The 15,397-nt window shown below is 46.8% G+C and overlaps 1 protein-coding gene across 2 annotated transcripts in view; it reads right to left on the minus strand.

The window, feature by feature from the left end:
• Nucleotides 1–1,869: 1,869 nt before the first annotated feature.
• Nucleotides 1,870–15,397, minus strand: part of LOC114469654 (protein mono-ADP-ribosyltransferase PARP14-like) — a 32,126-nt gene continuing 18,598 nt past the window's right edge. The window contains exons 14-22 of one of the 2 annotated variants that reach the window (XM_028457370.1): nt 12,728–12,790; nt 12,473–12,658; nt 10,981–11,199; nt 10,785–10,906; nt 8,934–9,169; nt 8,245–8,516; nt 3,003–3,142; nt 2,752–2,926; nt 1,870–2,291 (exon numbers count right to left, since the gene is read on the minus strand). In XM_028457370.1, coding sequence (XP_028313171.1) covers nt 2,011–2,291; nt 2,752–2,926; nt 3,003–3,142; nt 8,245–8,516; nt 8,934–9,169; nt 10,785–10,906; nt 10,981–11,199; nt 12,473–12,658; nt 12,728–12,790 — 1,694 coding nt within the window. In that variant the 3' untranslated portion in view covers nt 1,870–2,010. The remainder of the gene's footprint in view (nt 2,292–2,751; nt 2,927–3,002; nt 3,143–8,244; nt 8,517–8,933; nt 9,170–10,784; nt 10,907–10,980; nt 11,200–12,472; nt 12,659–12,727; nt 12,791–15,397) is intronic. The other variant, XM_028457371.1, reaches the window with a different exon arrangement.

Here is a 15,397-nt window from a genome sequence, read left to right on the forward strand (position 1 = left end):
CAAGGACACTTCGACACATGGGGACCCTGGGATCGAACCCCCAACCTCTCGATCAGAAGACGACCCACTACCACCAGTTAATGGAGTTAACGACTGTCATTAAATTAATATTTCTCTGCTGTAGAAATCCACTGCACTAGTGAAAAACTAATAAGCAATAAATGATTATGAGACACAACCTACAATAATCTTGTGAATGATTTTCAATATTTGTGAGTGGTGAAACAACCCAAAGTTGGGTCTAAAAATAAAGTCTCATGAAGAAAAATTGTTTTATATCTCAGAAAGAGTAATCTTTATACTATAAATTAAAACAGAGAACAGATTTTATTCTTACATTCCCACATGCAGTTATGGGCAAATGAAAATAGTACCAAAAAAAAGTATTTTTTCAGATTTCAAGTAAGAGACCAAGAACCAATGCATATATGTGACTAATCATTAGTGATATGAACAGTCTATGTACATAGCTTAAAGCTGATCAAATTGCAGTGAGCTGAGGCCTATGCTAAGTTGTTAACTGAAGGCCTAAACATGTTCCAGCCCCAAACCCACACTAACTTTTTTCCAATTTGGGGAGCTGGCATGTCCACCAGACAGGATGTATAGCAGATATTTTAGTATATACTGAGAGTAGGTGGAGCTGTATTACTATACCAAATGATCAGTTTCCTATGTGGTGTAGTTCCTGAGATATTAAAAGCAGTAAATGGAAGAAAAATAAGGACGCACGGAAATCTACGCACACACCCTTCTAACTAAATTGTCCATATTTCAAAAAGAATTCATCCAATCAAACAAAAAATGTACAGTGACTATTGAGTAATTACGCAACATTTCAGATTTTATTTCAGACTGAATTGCGTGTGAAATTTGACGTCCAGCCGTTTGCTTAAAGCTAATGTTAGCACACCTGGTTTACAGTGGAAAAATATGGAGGAAATGTGTAACGTCCCCAAACATGTGGGCGAGGGTTAAGTTTGTGTCATATATTTACATTTCAGAAGGTGATGTCCATCGACTCAGATTACATCAGGTTTTGTCGAAAATTGACATTCTGTCTCTGACCACACTTTTTTGTGTAAGACACGTGTAAATGTGTGATACTCCCTAAAACGGAGGTTCTCAACCTTGGGGTCGGGACCCCATTTGGGGTTGCAAGACACTCGGAGGGCGTTGCCAGATGCCTTCAAGAAACTTAGAACAATTTCTGAACAATTTGAGCCCATTATTGCTTTTTTTTTTATTACCCTTTGTCTGCAACTACACCAGATTTGTCATATTTTAATCACTTTTTCTTACATATTTTTATTCTTTTTAATGCATTTGTGCTATATTACTCTAATTTTTGCCACTTCATCAAATTTCAAAGCCTTTTCTGCATATTTTTTCTACTTTCAAGACATTTTCAACACCCAAATCATACTAAACTTCCTGGATATGTTTACTGGATATCACTCAGATAAATAAATGTGGTTATTACAGATTCATAGAACAATGGGCCATCATTTTGCTGACTTTATGGATGGGCCTCAAATAGCTCTCTCCTTTATTCCCCCTTATAGATGGCCCTGTCTCCACATGACTGTTCTTCAATGTTCATGTCTGTGTTAAACCACCTTCAGGAACAGTGGGGGTCCCCAGTCTTTGGCACCTTTAATTTTGGGGTTACAGGCTGAAAAGGTTTAGAACCACTGAGCTAAAACATGCATGTTATGTAAGGACATGTTCTTTGTCAGATTGTAATTTCTAATAAAATATGAGAATGTTGGCATTTCCATTTCAGGAAGTGAATTCCATGTTTTCTGTCAGTTTTATTAAATTTGTTTGAAACAGAAGAAGTGGATCTACACATGAACAGATTCAGACGACAATGTTAAAGTTCTTTATTCTTTCCCACGCTGCTCTCCAACACCAAATCAAACTTCAATAACAGTTCATTTGTTGTTTTTACTAAAGCTAAGTGTGAGCGTAGATTATCTTGTGGCTAATCGCAGGCTGTGACGTGTGTCAAGTGAAGGTGATCAGGTACTCTGGATATGCTTGGACGTCATTAAACACCACAAACATGGTGGGAGGGGTTTTGTTGTCGGTGACGGTGTCGTACAGGTCGGCCATGTTGGTGGACTTGGCTGGAGGCGAGATCAAGCCCGGTTTACCAACCGTGTGGTCTCCAACCAGAACTCGAGCCAGATACATTCGCTTGTGCCCCTTAGCGTCCGCCCGGGCGTAACCTCTGGCTGAGTAGTCGGGGTCTACGGCAAAGTAGGAGCCGTTACCATACATGGCACCTGCACATAAAGCAAAGTGTTTAACGCTCCTTGTAGTTCCGCCCACCAGAAAACGGCAGATTGAACCACTGTAAGAGAAAGTCCCAATGTCTGTGTTTCTCAAGTGGATGCTAGATGAGGCCACGCCCCCTAAATATTTGCTATATAGGTGAACAGTTTAAAGCTAATCTCACACTTTCAGCTGCACTCAGACAACGACCATATATGGATTGTGACGCACTCTCATGGAGACCTCCTGATCCAGGACCATCCCGTGGGTCACAGTGGGATTATTGTGGTGAGTTGCTGCTGTATGGTCTTGTAGCTAAGCTAACGTTAGCATGTGTATAAACAATGCGTGCATGCCCCTCCTCGTGCGTTGATAGTTTATACTGATCTGTTCCTAAATCTGCATCCCAACATCAAACTGTGACATCAACCCACTGTGACATGCAGTTGTGTGTGTGTGTGTGTGTGTTACCGTGCATCCCTGCGTAGCTACGGTTGAATCCTTTGCTGTTGATCAGATCGATGGACTCTTCCTTTGTTCCATGGAACAGCAGCAGCTCGTTGTCGCTGCGATTGTTCTTCTGCATCAGTTGCTTTTTCATCAGCTCATAGCTCTGATAGAGGGTCGGGTTCTGCACACGCTCGATCTGCACACACACACACACACACAGGTTTGTTAGAACAGTTTCAGATGATAATTGAGTGTGTGTGTGTGTGACCTACACTGATGATGTTCACACTGAGTCCGGTCCTGCTCAGCTCTTTCACCACGTTGATGAACTCAAGGGTGGCGCCGCTCACAGAAAACATCTTCACCAACTCTCCCTGCATGGGGCTCCAGTGGGACGGCAGAGCTGAGACTGCTACACAGGAAGCATCAGGTCAAACTGACCAATCACACGCTCTCTCGTGTGTGTGTGTGTATGTGTGTGTGTTCACTGATAGCAGAGACTTAGGCTGCGTCTGAATAGACCCTCCTATCTCCTTTCCTGTCCACTTTTCCCTAATCACTTGGACGTCACAGGGTTAAGGAACAGTGTTAATAGACTTCCTAAAGGAGTTAGGGAAAGGCCATCACGTTGTTTTGACAAGCAGACACACTTCCACTAGATGATGTAGTAATCTGACGGCGGCAAAGGTCAGTGACGTCTGCTGTGGTGAAAAAAACTACAAATTTCCGAAATGGATTACTAAAAGCACATTTATAACACATTCCCCTGTGCCTCTAACCGCTGATATAATCTCAAATATCACAACGTTTGAATGTAAATCAAGGAAAAAGAGGCTACCAGGCTACGAGGAACAAAAGTGAAATCAACATTAATCCAAAGTAAGTATAATTTTATGAAATTGTTTCATTTATGCAAGATATAGGCCAGTATGACATTGTATGCATATGTCACGGTAAATTTGCTGTTGTCCTCGTTTGGAAACATAATTTGTGCTCTGTGTGAATGATGAAGTCCAGTCTAAGCATGATGATTTTATAAAAAAGGATTTTATTGAAACTAAATAAAAGGAGTACAAAAAAAGGGTGTTCCATCCTGCGCAGGAGGGAGGAATGCAAGCTAATGGAAGAAAACCAAAGAGCAGTATATTAAACAGTGGTAGAAAATCCCCACGCCCCCCGGAAGAGACTTGGAGAATGATGTCTTGAGGAAGGCTGGCGCCACTGATATCTGACTTTGATAGTGTTTGTGTGTGTGTACGTCGCATGTGAGTCTGCTTTTTTTTTTTTTTTTTTTTTTCTTTTTTTTTTTTTCTCTTGTCTGCACATTCTGTCGAAGGTTAACACTACAAGAAGTGCAATCTTTTAACAGCAATGCATATTTTGTTATTGCAATTAAATACATTTATTTATTTCATTGCATAATTGTGACCATCACCAGCCCTCCCTAGGGAAGGGTAAGAAATACTTTATTAAAGGGAGGATGTAAAAAAAGAGAGGGCAGTGTTACACCAAGGTGAGGGGTTGGAGAGGGGTGGGGAAGTTAACAGGGAAGAGGAATACAAGATAGGAAATGGAATGGGTGGGGAGTAGTCGATAGATTTCAAGTGATGCGATGTGAAATTGTGTTTGTGTATATTGTGCTTATTGTTGAGTTATCAAGCCAGTTTGGTGACCAGTGTGTGGTTTAGGAATAATGGTGGTGGTTGTGAGCAGAGGAAGAAGTGAGTGGAAATTCCATAAAACAGGTATTTGGGAACAACGTGTCTGTGGTTGAGCCCAGTATGAGTGTTATCCCACAGCCCAAGGCCAGTGCATCCATGACAAATGTATTTCCAAGAACCGCCACTGCAAAACCCACGAGCCGCCCCCGGGCCCCGGAAGCAGCCAGGCCAGCAGCAAGAGCGGGCAACCCGGGGGCCCCCGGCGACCACCACACGGCCAGGCAGCCCCCCGAACGCCCCCAAGATCCCAAACCGAGAGGCAACCATCGCCCCCCCCATACACACCCGAGAAAGCCCCAAGGAGCCAAGGACCCAGCGCACCACGCCACCAATCCAACCCCCAACCCCCAGACCCCCCACCCCACCCCCCCCCACCCCCCCCACACCCCCACGCCCAAACCCCCGAGGGGAGGGCCCAGAGAGCTCCCCGCCCGAGACCCCAGCGGAGGAGCCGAAGCCCACGCCCAGCAGACGACCAGAGCCACGCCGAACGGGCAGCCGGCGGGCACCCGCCGCCGGGCCCAGAGCCAGCAGGGACCCGACCCCAGGCCAGAGGGACCCGGAATGAACGCAGCACCAGGAGCAGCCCGCCCAGGGAGGACGACCACACCCCAAGCCGCATAAGGCACCAGGGGGCCGCCGGGAGTCTCCCCGCCGGCCCCCAGGCACCCCAACCTAGCCCCCCATGGCGCCCCAAATCACCTATTGTTGATGTCGCCCGCGCCACGGGCTTTAGTTTTTTTATTTTTTATTTTTTTTTTAAAAGCCAGGGCCCCCTCCAAGGGCCAAGCCAGACCGCCTTGTGCATCCCCAGCACCCTGCCTCACGGGGCACTGCCCAAGCAGGGGCCGTACCATTAGGTATGCAAGGGCGCGGCACGCGGCACCCGCCCCGAAAGACCCCCGCCAGGACCGGCCCGGCCAGCCAGCCAATCACCCCGGGCCCCAGGAGCACCCCCCGGGACCAGGACCCCCCAAGGGCAAGTCCCCGGGCCAAGCCCCCCGGGACGCACCCCCCACCCCCGCCCAGGACCCGGCCACAGCCCAGCAGGACCGCACAGCCCCGGACAGCCCAAGGCCAGCAGCCCAGGGCCCGCCGCCCCCCGGGCAGCGCCAGCCACGGAGCAGCGCCACCCACCGGCCCGCGAGCAACCGGCGATCCCCACCGCGGGGACGGAGGCACCCCAAAGGCACACATCAAGTGCGGAACCGCAGCCCCGAGCCAAAGATGCCCCGGACCCACCCACCAGTCCGCAGATGGCAGGACAGACCCACCAGGCGGCCGACAGCAACCTCCACCACCGGAACAGCTAGCGCCGCCCCCCAGTAAACAGCATCGCTCCGAGGCACCTAGCAACCCCGCCCCAACCCCGGTGAGGACACCAGCACACCCCCAGCACACCCACCCCCCAAACCGGCGAGGCAGGCCGCCCCAGGCCCGCACACCGCGGGGCCCGCCCCCAAGGCCACCAGCCGACGAAACAAGCACCAAGCCTCACCCAAGGGGAGGAAGCGTCCCCGCGCTCCACCAGGCCGACACCGCCCGGAAAGACCCCGCAAGGAGAGACCCCAGCAAAGCCCCCCCGAGACCCACCGCCACGCCCGACCACACCATCCTGATGTATTTTCACTCTATGTAGTGGCCCAGCCACCAACAGAGGGGCCAGGCCCCCACCGGAGAGGCCCAAATATGTGAGCCAACCCACCACCCTGTTATGGTGCCTCTCCATTCCCCAATGGAGAGGCACTTCCCTATCCCCTGTGTGAGTGTGTGTGTTCAGTGAATGTATGGGGTGTAATTAAAAGAAGGGGGATGGAGGGGAGCGGTGCTCCCCATCCTACCTCTGTGGATATACGTGTATGTGGTGTAATAGGCCGGAGGGTGTAAGTGAGGGTACACCCTCCGGGGGGTGGCATGTTGAGGTGTGATTAAAATTGGAGGGATTAGTAGGGTAACTAGAGGTGGGAGTGCCGCCCCCACGCCACTACATAGTGACACAGGTGGCGGCCCCCTCCACCCCCAGTCCCACCATCCAGCCCCCCAAGGGTTGGGTATGGGTGTGTGGTGCATATTGTGAATGGGCCAGACCAGCTGGGAGTGAGGTGAAGTGTACATGTAGGAGGACTGTCCGGTGCGAGCCGGGCCCGTCCGCGTGGCGGGCCACGCGAGATGGTAGATGGTGCAGACGGGCAAGCGGCACTGTGGGCCCCGGAGCAGCAAAGCCGGAGACCCCCCCCACGGCACCCCCCAGACTGCGACGGCCCCGCGGAGCACAGCGGCACCCCCCACCCCCGGGCGCAGCCAGGCACCAACCCCGCCCCCCGGTGCCCCAGGGAGCGACCCCCGCCGCACGCCGGCCCAGAGCGACGCCCCCCCGCCGCCAAGGAGAGCGGCCGAGCAGGGGGGAGGCCCGTGCCCGCACCAGGGCCAGCACAGGCCCACCCGGCGCCACGACACAACACCCTCCACCGGAAGGCGGCCCCGGCCCCCCCGACGAAAGAGGACACCATCCACCGCCAAGCAGGGCCACCCCGCCAGCCACGGACCGGCAAGCCCGAGTACCGAAGCACCCCCAGCCCGGTACCGCCATCCCACACCAACGGCGCCAGAAGAGCCCCCCCCCCCCCCACGGAGGGGACCCCCGACGACCCACGCACCGGCACGAGACACCCCCCCGACGCCAGCGCACCCCGGACGACAGCGGGCCCCAGGCCACCAGCCCCGCCCCACCCAAGGCTGCGCAGCGCCGCCACGAGCCGCGGCCGGTCCCCGGGCAGATGACAGGAGAGCACGCCCCCGGACACCCAGACCACGGATCCACCCCCGGGACACCCCCGCCCCGGAATGGCGCCCACGGCGCCCGGTGCGCCCAGCCAGCAGACCAGCCAATCCCGACGCGGATCCACCAGGCCAAGAGCCACGCGCCGCGCCCCCGCACACCCACCCAACACGACCCCCGGGGAGGCCCCATAGCACCCCCCACCCCACACCCCCAGCCGTACTGGCCACACCGGAGGGGGGCCCCGCCCGGCCCGTCACGCAAGCGACATCCCTGGCGAAGGCGCGCCCCAGGGAGCCAAGCCGAGGACCCGCAAGGGCCGACGGAGCAACCCACGGCCACACCCCGCCACCCAGCAACCCAGGAGGCAATGTGAGTCTGCTTTTGGCCTTGACCGTCAGATGCAGCCGGTGTCCTATCTGTGTGCATAGGTGAAATAATGTGAGTCGGCCATCTAAACCCTCTCCGAAGGAAGAAGTGAAAGGCACAACAACAATAATCACATCTTATTATACGTAGGCATACAAATTATATTACAAATGACTATTGTTTTTTCTTGAACGAGTGCTCTGTTTCCATGAACGCTCGCATGAGCATGTCCCTTTAAATGTTGTCATTGCAAGTAATTGTGGGGCAGCATTATCTAGTCTCCTTTGGTAAAGGATGTATCAGTGTTCCCTAGGCTAAAGGAGGTTATAAAGGAAGCATTGAGCCTCTTTTCCTTAGCTTAAAGAGAATTGGAACACACCTTATCATGCACTTCACCACGTCCAGGGGTGAAGGAAAAGTGGATAGGAAAGGAGATAGGAGGGACTATTCTGATACACCCTTGATAATTCTAATGTGTGTCACTGATGAACCTCCTGAAGTTAAAGCTAAACTCCAGAATCGCCATGACGACCATGACAGCACACTGTTGGTTCTCACTGTTGAAGTTTTGTTGCCACTTTGACTCTTAAAGGGTTCATGTATATGATATAAATGAAGGGTTGTTAGCTATCTAGCTTAGCTTACCTGCTTTATCTGTTCGAAATAGATCCACGTTGCCCCGCCCCTTCTCTGACTTGGCCTTCATCTTCACGGGATCAGCTCCGAACTTTACCCCATTGATCATAATGTTCAAGGTGGTCTTAGCCTGCTTCCCCTCCTCCAGGGCCAGGTTGGTGGGCGGGTCAAAGATCACCCTTTGGTTGTTGCGGTCCACATAATGCCACTGCACAGTTCTGCTGAGCTGCTGTTCTTTCTTCCTCTGGTTATCCGCTCGCTCCAACCTCCGGAGGATGTCCCTGTAGGACACACAGAACTTCATCAGTTCATTCATTTTTATTCACAAAATAACACACACACACACACACGCCTGAGTGCAGAGCTGAGAGTTGCTGGGTGTGTTTATCAACCTCATGATTCACTGAAGCCTGAAAGAACAATTACAGCAACAACTTTTTGACACTGTCATCAACCTTCCTTCATTTATGTCAGATTTACTGAGGAATAACAGTATAATAATAGTACAAACCAGTATAAACCCATACTAACCAGTATAAACCATTATAACCAGTATAAACCCATACTATAAACCATTATAACCAGTATACAGACTGGGAGAGCTAGTTAATCCATCACTGGGTCAAACACCATCAGCAGGTCCACACAGTGTCTCAGTACAAAAGAGTGAATGCTCAGAGGGACATCACGTGTCTCACCGGACTTCGGACTCTGCGGTGAACACGTCCCGGGTCAGACCCTGGAGGTGGATCCTGGGCTCCTGGTCTTCCTGCTCTGGGTCCAGGCGGAAGCTGACGGTGAGTTTCCTCTGCAGCTCTCTGAGCTGGTCCCAGTCAGTCTGTGTCAGCAGCCTGATGAACGGGTCACTGACCGTCCTCTCAGCCTGCTCGGCCACGATTAGGTCCTCAATCCGCCTTTTGGCCTCATCCAGAGACTGCAGCACACATACATAAATATACACATATATGCACACAAACGTGTATATATATATATATATATATATACAGTATGTACACACACACACATCTACACAAACCCATTCATTTATACAGACACACTGTATATATACATGCACACACATATACAGACATCTACACAAACACATACATATACACACACGTATAAACACAAACACATTCATATACTGTATACTAGTGGTGTAACAATACATCGATCCACATCGATTAATTAATTGACAATCCAATTATATCGATGCGCAATGAAAACATCGATAAACATTGTCATCTTTAAGATACGCCTTTATTTTTGAAATCCACATAACACGTCTGTACGTCCGTGCCACCATTTCCTGTGCTGGAATGGTGATGTAACGTTGCAAATGCCACACGACAACAAAGCTTTGCAACCCCTACTGCCACCCACATTTGTACACAATACTGTGCAGCCGCAGACCACTAATGCCCCACAGCCGCTTCCTGAATGTGGAACCAACTGCTTTAAAACGCCAACGAAGAAGACAATGAAACTGTGTTATTAACATTGTTGCTCGGCAAAGCGAGGAATCTAGGAGAAAAAGCCACGCGAGGAAAGAGGTAAAAATGATTAACTATATATCAGGAAATGAAATAAGAATGAATATAGTAGTGATGCTGATTTTAAGACGATAAGAATTGGGTTGAAGAAGGTTGTTTTGCTAGGAGTTTAGCATGCACGTGAGTGCACACACATGCAAGCTGAGATCTGATACTTTCAGTATTCGGTCCGTGCTCGTAAATGGGTTGATTTATACTAACGCCCCACAACAAACAGCGTCTGTTCATGTAAATAAACAGGACTACTAAATAACAAGCGTCTGGAAGTCCACTTGATATTTATTTATGATTAAAGAAGGAAAAAAATGATCAAAACCATATATGTAGCATTATTATCTGTGTACCCTTCGTTCTTTGCTTATTCCATTTTAAAACCAAATCAAAATAAATAAACCATGTGGTTATTTTTGTTTTACACTAATTCATCATATGCCCCTTAAAATATGTTTTTATACTTAGCTATATAACAGTGTGGCATCATTAACATGTCAATGTTAATATAATAATATTAATAAAAACATACCAGTGACACTTTTTTCCATCTGTTAGTTTGTTACAGTGAAATCAGCTGTTTTTAAAGCCATATTTTAATATTATTAAAAACGTATTGCACCATAGTAATTTAAATAAAACTACTAAATACTTTTTATCACTCACACAATTCAAAGTCTAACACTTTGTTAAATGTTACAGAATGGTGTTTATACTGTTTATTTAATGCCTGAGACCTGATAGACCTTAAAAATGAAATGGTCAAATCATATTTCAGTTGTTTTTTGCGAGTTGACATTAAAGTAAATGATTGTATTATCGACAAACATCGTATCGTCATCCAAACATATCGACGTCGTATCGTGATGAAACTGGTGATTTACACCCCTACTGTACACGCACACATGTATGTGTGTATATATATGTGTTTGTGTATATGTGTGTTATACAGTATGTAGTATATATGTGTTTGTGTGTATATATATGTGTGTGTGTGTGTGTTACCATCCTATCTTCAGCACACAGTTCAAACACTGTCGGCTCAAACTCTTCTGTCTCCAGGACGGGAGTTGTTCGGCTCTTCTGAACATAGGAAGAGCTAACGGTCAGAATGCCTGAGAATGTGTCTTCAGAGAAAGAGCAGAAGGTTAGTGGAGGTTCTTCAGCTGTGTGTGTAAGAAGAACACCAGAGCTCCTCCACCTTTTAGCCAGGCCCCTGCTTTCTCCATCAGGCTCCTGCTCTGGTTCTCCACATCCTGCTGCTTCCTCATCATGCTCTGATGGAACTCAGAGATCATGGATGTCTGAAAGATCAGGATCTTCACGTTCTGAACGTACTGCGGTTTCCTCTTCTTCTCAAATTCCACCACGGCCCCCACCATGGCGTCCGCCACCTCTGACGGCTTGGCCCCGCCCGCGCCTGATGGATGCACAAAAACGGAGCGTTTATAGTGACAGACCTTCAAACACATTCCCAGACATTTATCCAAGGCGTGCAAAGGTTCCTGACGTAACTGTCTGAGCATGTCAGATCACGCCGCTCATTCAGCGTGCACACACAGGATGCTGATTGGACGTCTGTGATTAAGGCTGCAATGAATAGTCGACATAATCAATAATATGGACTACAAAAATTTGTTGACGCGGATTTTATAGCCGCTTCCTGCTTTCTTTCTTCTGCAGTACCTTACATTGGCCACACGGGGTGCTAGTGTTAGTGGGGTTAGTGTCGCCTCACTAACTTTGTGCAAGTTAACAGCGAAGAAGAATGGCGAAGAGAGGAAAACACTGAAGAAGCTTAACGCTTAACCTAAAGTTTCAGAACTTTTCACCAAAAACAAACTGGTGAAAAACTTTAAGTGTAAACCCTGAAGTTCCGCTGTCAATCATTAAAGAACGATGGAGAAACACAGACACACAGCGAAGCCTCGGTTTGTACATGGATCCAGAGAGGAGTGGCATCACTACCGCTGATATTTACCCAATCTTTCATTTCTAATCACATGTAAATGTGTTTTTTAGCTGACAGTCTGAGATTCAAATAGGTATTAATTATTAATATGTTTTATTAGGTCTGTGTGTACATCTGAAAGCATGTTTATCACTGCACTCATCAGTGAGTTAGTGACTTACCCACTTTGAAATCGTTTTTTCTGCTGATACCAGTGTTTATTCTGAACAGTAAACCTTTTTCATTTATTATCAACTATGTGATTTGGATCAAACAAGATGTTATTTATTCTTTTTTTTATAGACTTGTTTAAGTAAAAGGAACTCTTTGATTGGTTAAAACCTCATTATCTCCACAACCTGCAGGTTAAAGTTACTGATTTACTCTCTTTGTTTACTATTACTACTTTGTTCAAGACAACTTACACTTTAAGTTTGTGACATTTATTTTATTCATGATTTTATTGTGATTTCAATTATATTTGGTGTTAAATACAACAACTACACTACAAATACATGTTTGATTATAATTAAAACAATTCCTTTCTGTAAAACATGCTGTCACAGTACAATAGGGACACGTTCACAGGTAGAAGGATTTAAGCAGGTGTTAAAAAAGCAGCACAAAATATATGTTCAAAACAGAAAAATAATTGTGACTAGTCGACTAATCCAAAAAATAATGGGTAGATTAGTCCACTACAAAAATAATCGTTAGTTACAGTGCTAGCTGTGATACCCACCTGTTCCCAGTGCCGGGAAGGACACGGAGCTAAAATTGTTCTCCTCGCAGAACTTCAGCACTGAGTAAACGGCATCCTTGATCATGGGCGGTTGACTGGGCACGTGCACGTGGACGATGTTGCAGCTGGGAAGGTTCCCGGCCGTGGTGTTGATCATTCTGCGCTGCTGGTAGTTTGGAGCTCTCACTGAGGAGCGAACAAACACTGTCAATGCACCGTGAGAGTTAGCGGAACGTGTTCAGAAAGTGTACGCACCAATCTCCGAAATCTCCATCATCACCGTGGGTCCCGCGCCATCGAGGATGGCCTTGGACACGCCTGTAGAACGTGGGAGAGAAACGCGTACAGGTCAGAGGTTACAACACAGTGAGTCACTACAAGTAGGTCAACACAACCTCTGCTGGTACAAACTGGTACTGCAGTAAAGAACCTAGAGCAGTCTTTTGATGCTCCAACGCCCCCTGCTGGGAGCAGCAAGGACGTGCTCAAAGCCTCTATTTATAAACACGCCTACACATCTAATGCTGTGTTCACACCGAGCGTGTTACAAAATGTTTGCGTGACCAGATTACATACAAAGTCAATGTGATAGATGCGCTAAGAGGCTAATTCTTCTCCTGTTGGGCGGTTTGATCCATACAGCAAGAGCGTTGGCCACGGCATGCACGCTCCAGATTTTACATGACATTCTTCATTCGCTTGAGTTGAAAATATTGAACTCCAGCGAATGTTACGTGTGACTTACAGGCACGAAAGCCAATCAGAGTCTTTGTTGTTAATGACGGCAGGCCATCAACACGGACACCGGTCCTTTCACCCATTTCAGCAAACAGGAGAAAATAATCATGGCGGTGTGTGACCACCCGGAGCTCTACGACAAGGCAAGTTTTATTTAGCGGGACCAAGCCAGGAAGGATATAAAGCAGCCCCTGAAGAAAACAGTGAAACTCATCAAGTTGGACGTTTAGCTGGTTAACCTGGTAAATCCAGGAACGCCGGCGTCAAGTGTTTTGAAGGCACTTCAGCTTCCGAAGGTAAAGACCATTGATTTTACTGTGATCCTCCATAGTTGATAGTGAAAAGAAAGGCAGTCTGGTTGGCGGCACTTTTATATTCACTTCAGACGTGCATATGAAGCGAATATGGGGAAAATGTTTTTGAAGCGGAAGCTTTCGGTGTGAACGCAGCATAAGGACGCCATCTGTTGCCACAGCAACGTGCAAACATCTGCTGTACAGATTTTAGCAGCCTCTTTTATCTCTACAGCAGGTGTTCTCAACTATAGGGTTGGGAGCCTATTTCGGGTCGTGACACAGTGAGGAAACTAAGAATATTTTTTGGAACAATTTGAGCCCATTTTTGCCTATTGACTATTATTATTACCCTTTTTCTGCAACTATCCCAAACTTGCCAAATTTTAACCTATTTTTTTCCACTTTCAAGACATTGTGAGCACTGTAAACCATTTCCACCACTTTTGCTTCTTAATGTCACATATGTTGACTAAGAATGTGCAATATATCGTCGTTCACGATATATCACCTCACGATATATCATCTCACGATAGAAATGATAAATGCCCATGTCTGAAATTAGCGAGGGCCACGTGCCATTTGTCCTTCAAGAAGGTCCCTAAAAACCTTGTTCCAGGGGACAAAATTGCCCACAAGTTTGTTGTCAACAACTTATTATTCTGTGGAGCGGAACGCTGTTCACAGCAACTCCGTAGCGGAGCCTGCACGGTGTGCACCACTGACGCTCCCGCCCCTCACACACACAGACGGCAGTGCTCGTCACGGCAACCTGAAGCTGCTGAGCTGCGATGCATCATGGACCGCTACTTGGTAAAAACCAGATAACCATCCTACAAAGTCAACCAGTACAAGTTCCTCCATCAGATCCACCCAAAGTTCCACAAACACGGGGACAGAAATGAACCTGCAGCATCGATTATGCACTGGAAACTCAACTAAAGCTAACTATGGTAAGCTAACACACCGACACACAGACTGGGCTAAGAGCTAATGCTAACCACTCTATATAAGGAATAGACCAAGTAAAAAGAACACGTCTTACTGTCATAAAGCCACAGAGAGCCATCGATTTGTTTATGGTCAGATTTAACACCTGTATGGAAGAATAAAAGCTAACATGTCACACAGCTTGTGACATGTTAGCATAAATATTTCACATGTTCACAGACAAAGCTGGTCCCATTAGACTAATGTAACTATTGAGATTATTACACCTAAATATACTAAATGATTAAATCATCAGTTTGATCTGGTTTAATTATAGGAAATCAGAAAGATATAATTATCAATTATAACTTTATGTAACTCATTATAAGACAAATGAAACAAGATTCAGCAGCAGTAAAAACACTAATGAAGTTATTTTTGCTTTTTAAGAAAATAATTTCATTTTAGGTGAAGAAATAAATGAATTACATACAATAACACTAATAGTGACCCACATGCACTAATATATTCCATAAATATCAGCTCATGAGCTGTGTGAGTCAGCAGTTATTGTAGCCATTTTTTAATGTATCTAGTGTTGATTTATTCAGATTTATTTGTGTTTGTAAGGAACCTGTTTACACTTTAAGTTGGGAATTGTTTTATTTATTTATCATGATGTTTATTGTTATCGTGATAAATACCAGAAATTATCAGGATTTTTTTTAGTCCATATCGCCCATCTCTAATGTTGACCCATTATTGCCACTTTGAACCTCTTTTCACCATATTTCCTGCTTATTTTTGCCAATTTAACCACATCTACGATTTGTCATGCCTATTATAGGCCAGTGTAAACTAATTGTTCCAATATTATTAAACAATTTTTACCACTTTTTCTCTCTGTTTTTGATCACTCTAATTTGCAACTTTTACCCAATTTTTGTTTTTATTTAAAATCCCA

The sequence above is a fragment of the Gouania willdenowi genome, chromosome 9, assembly GCF_900634775.1.
Source record: "Gouania willdenowi chromosome 9, fGouWil2.1, whole genome shotgun sequence".
Lineage (NCBI taxonomy): Eukaryota > Metazoa > Chordata > Actinopteri > Blenniiformes > Gobiesocidae > Gouania > Gouania willdenowi.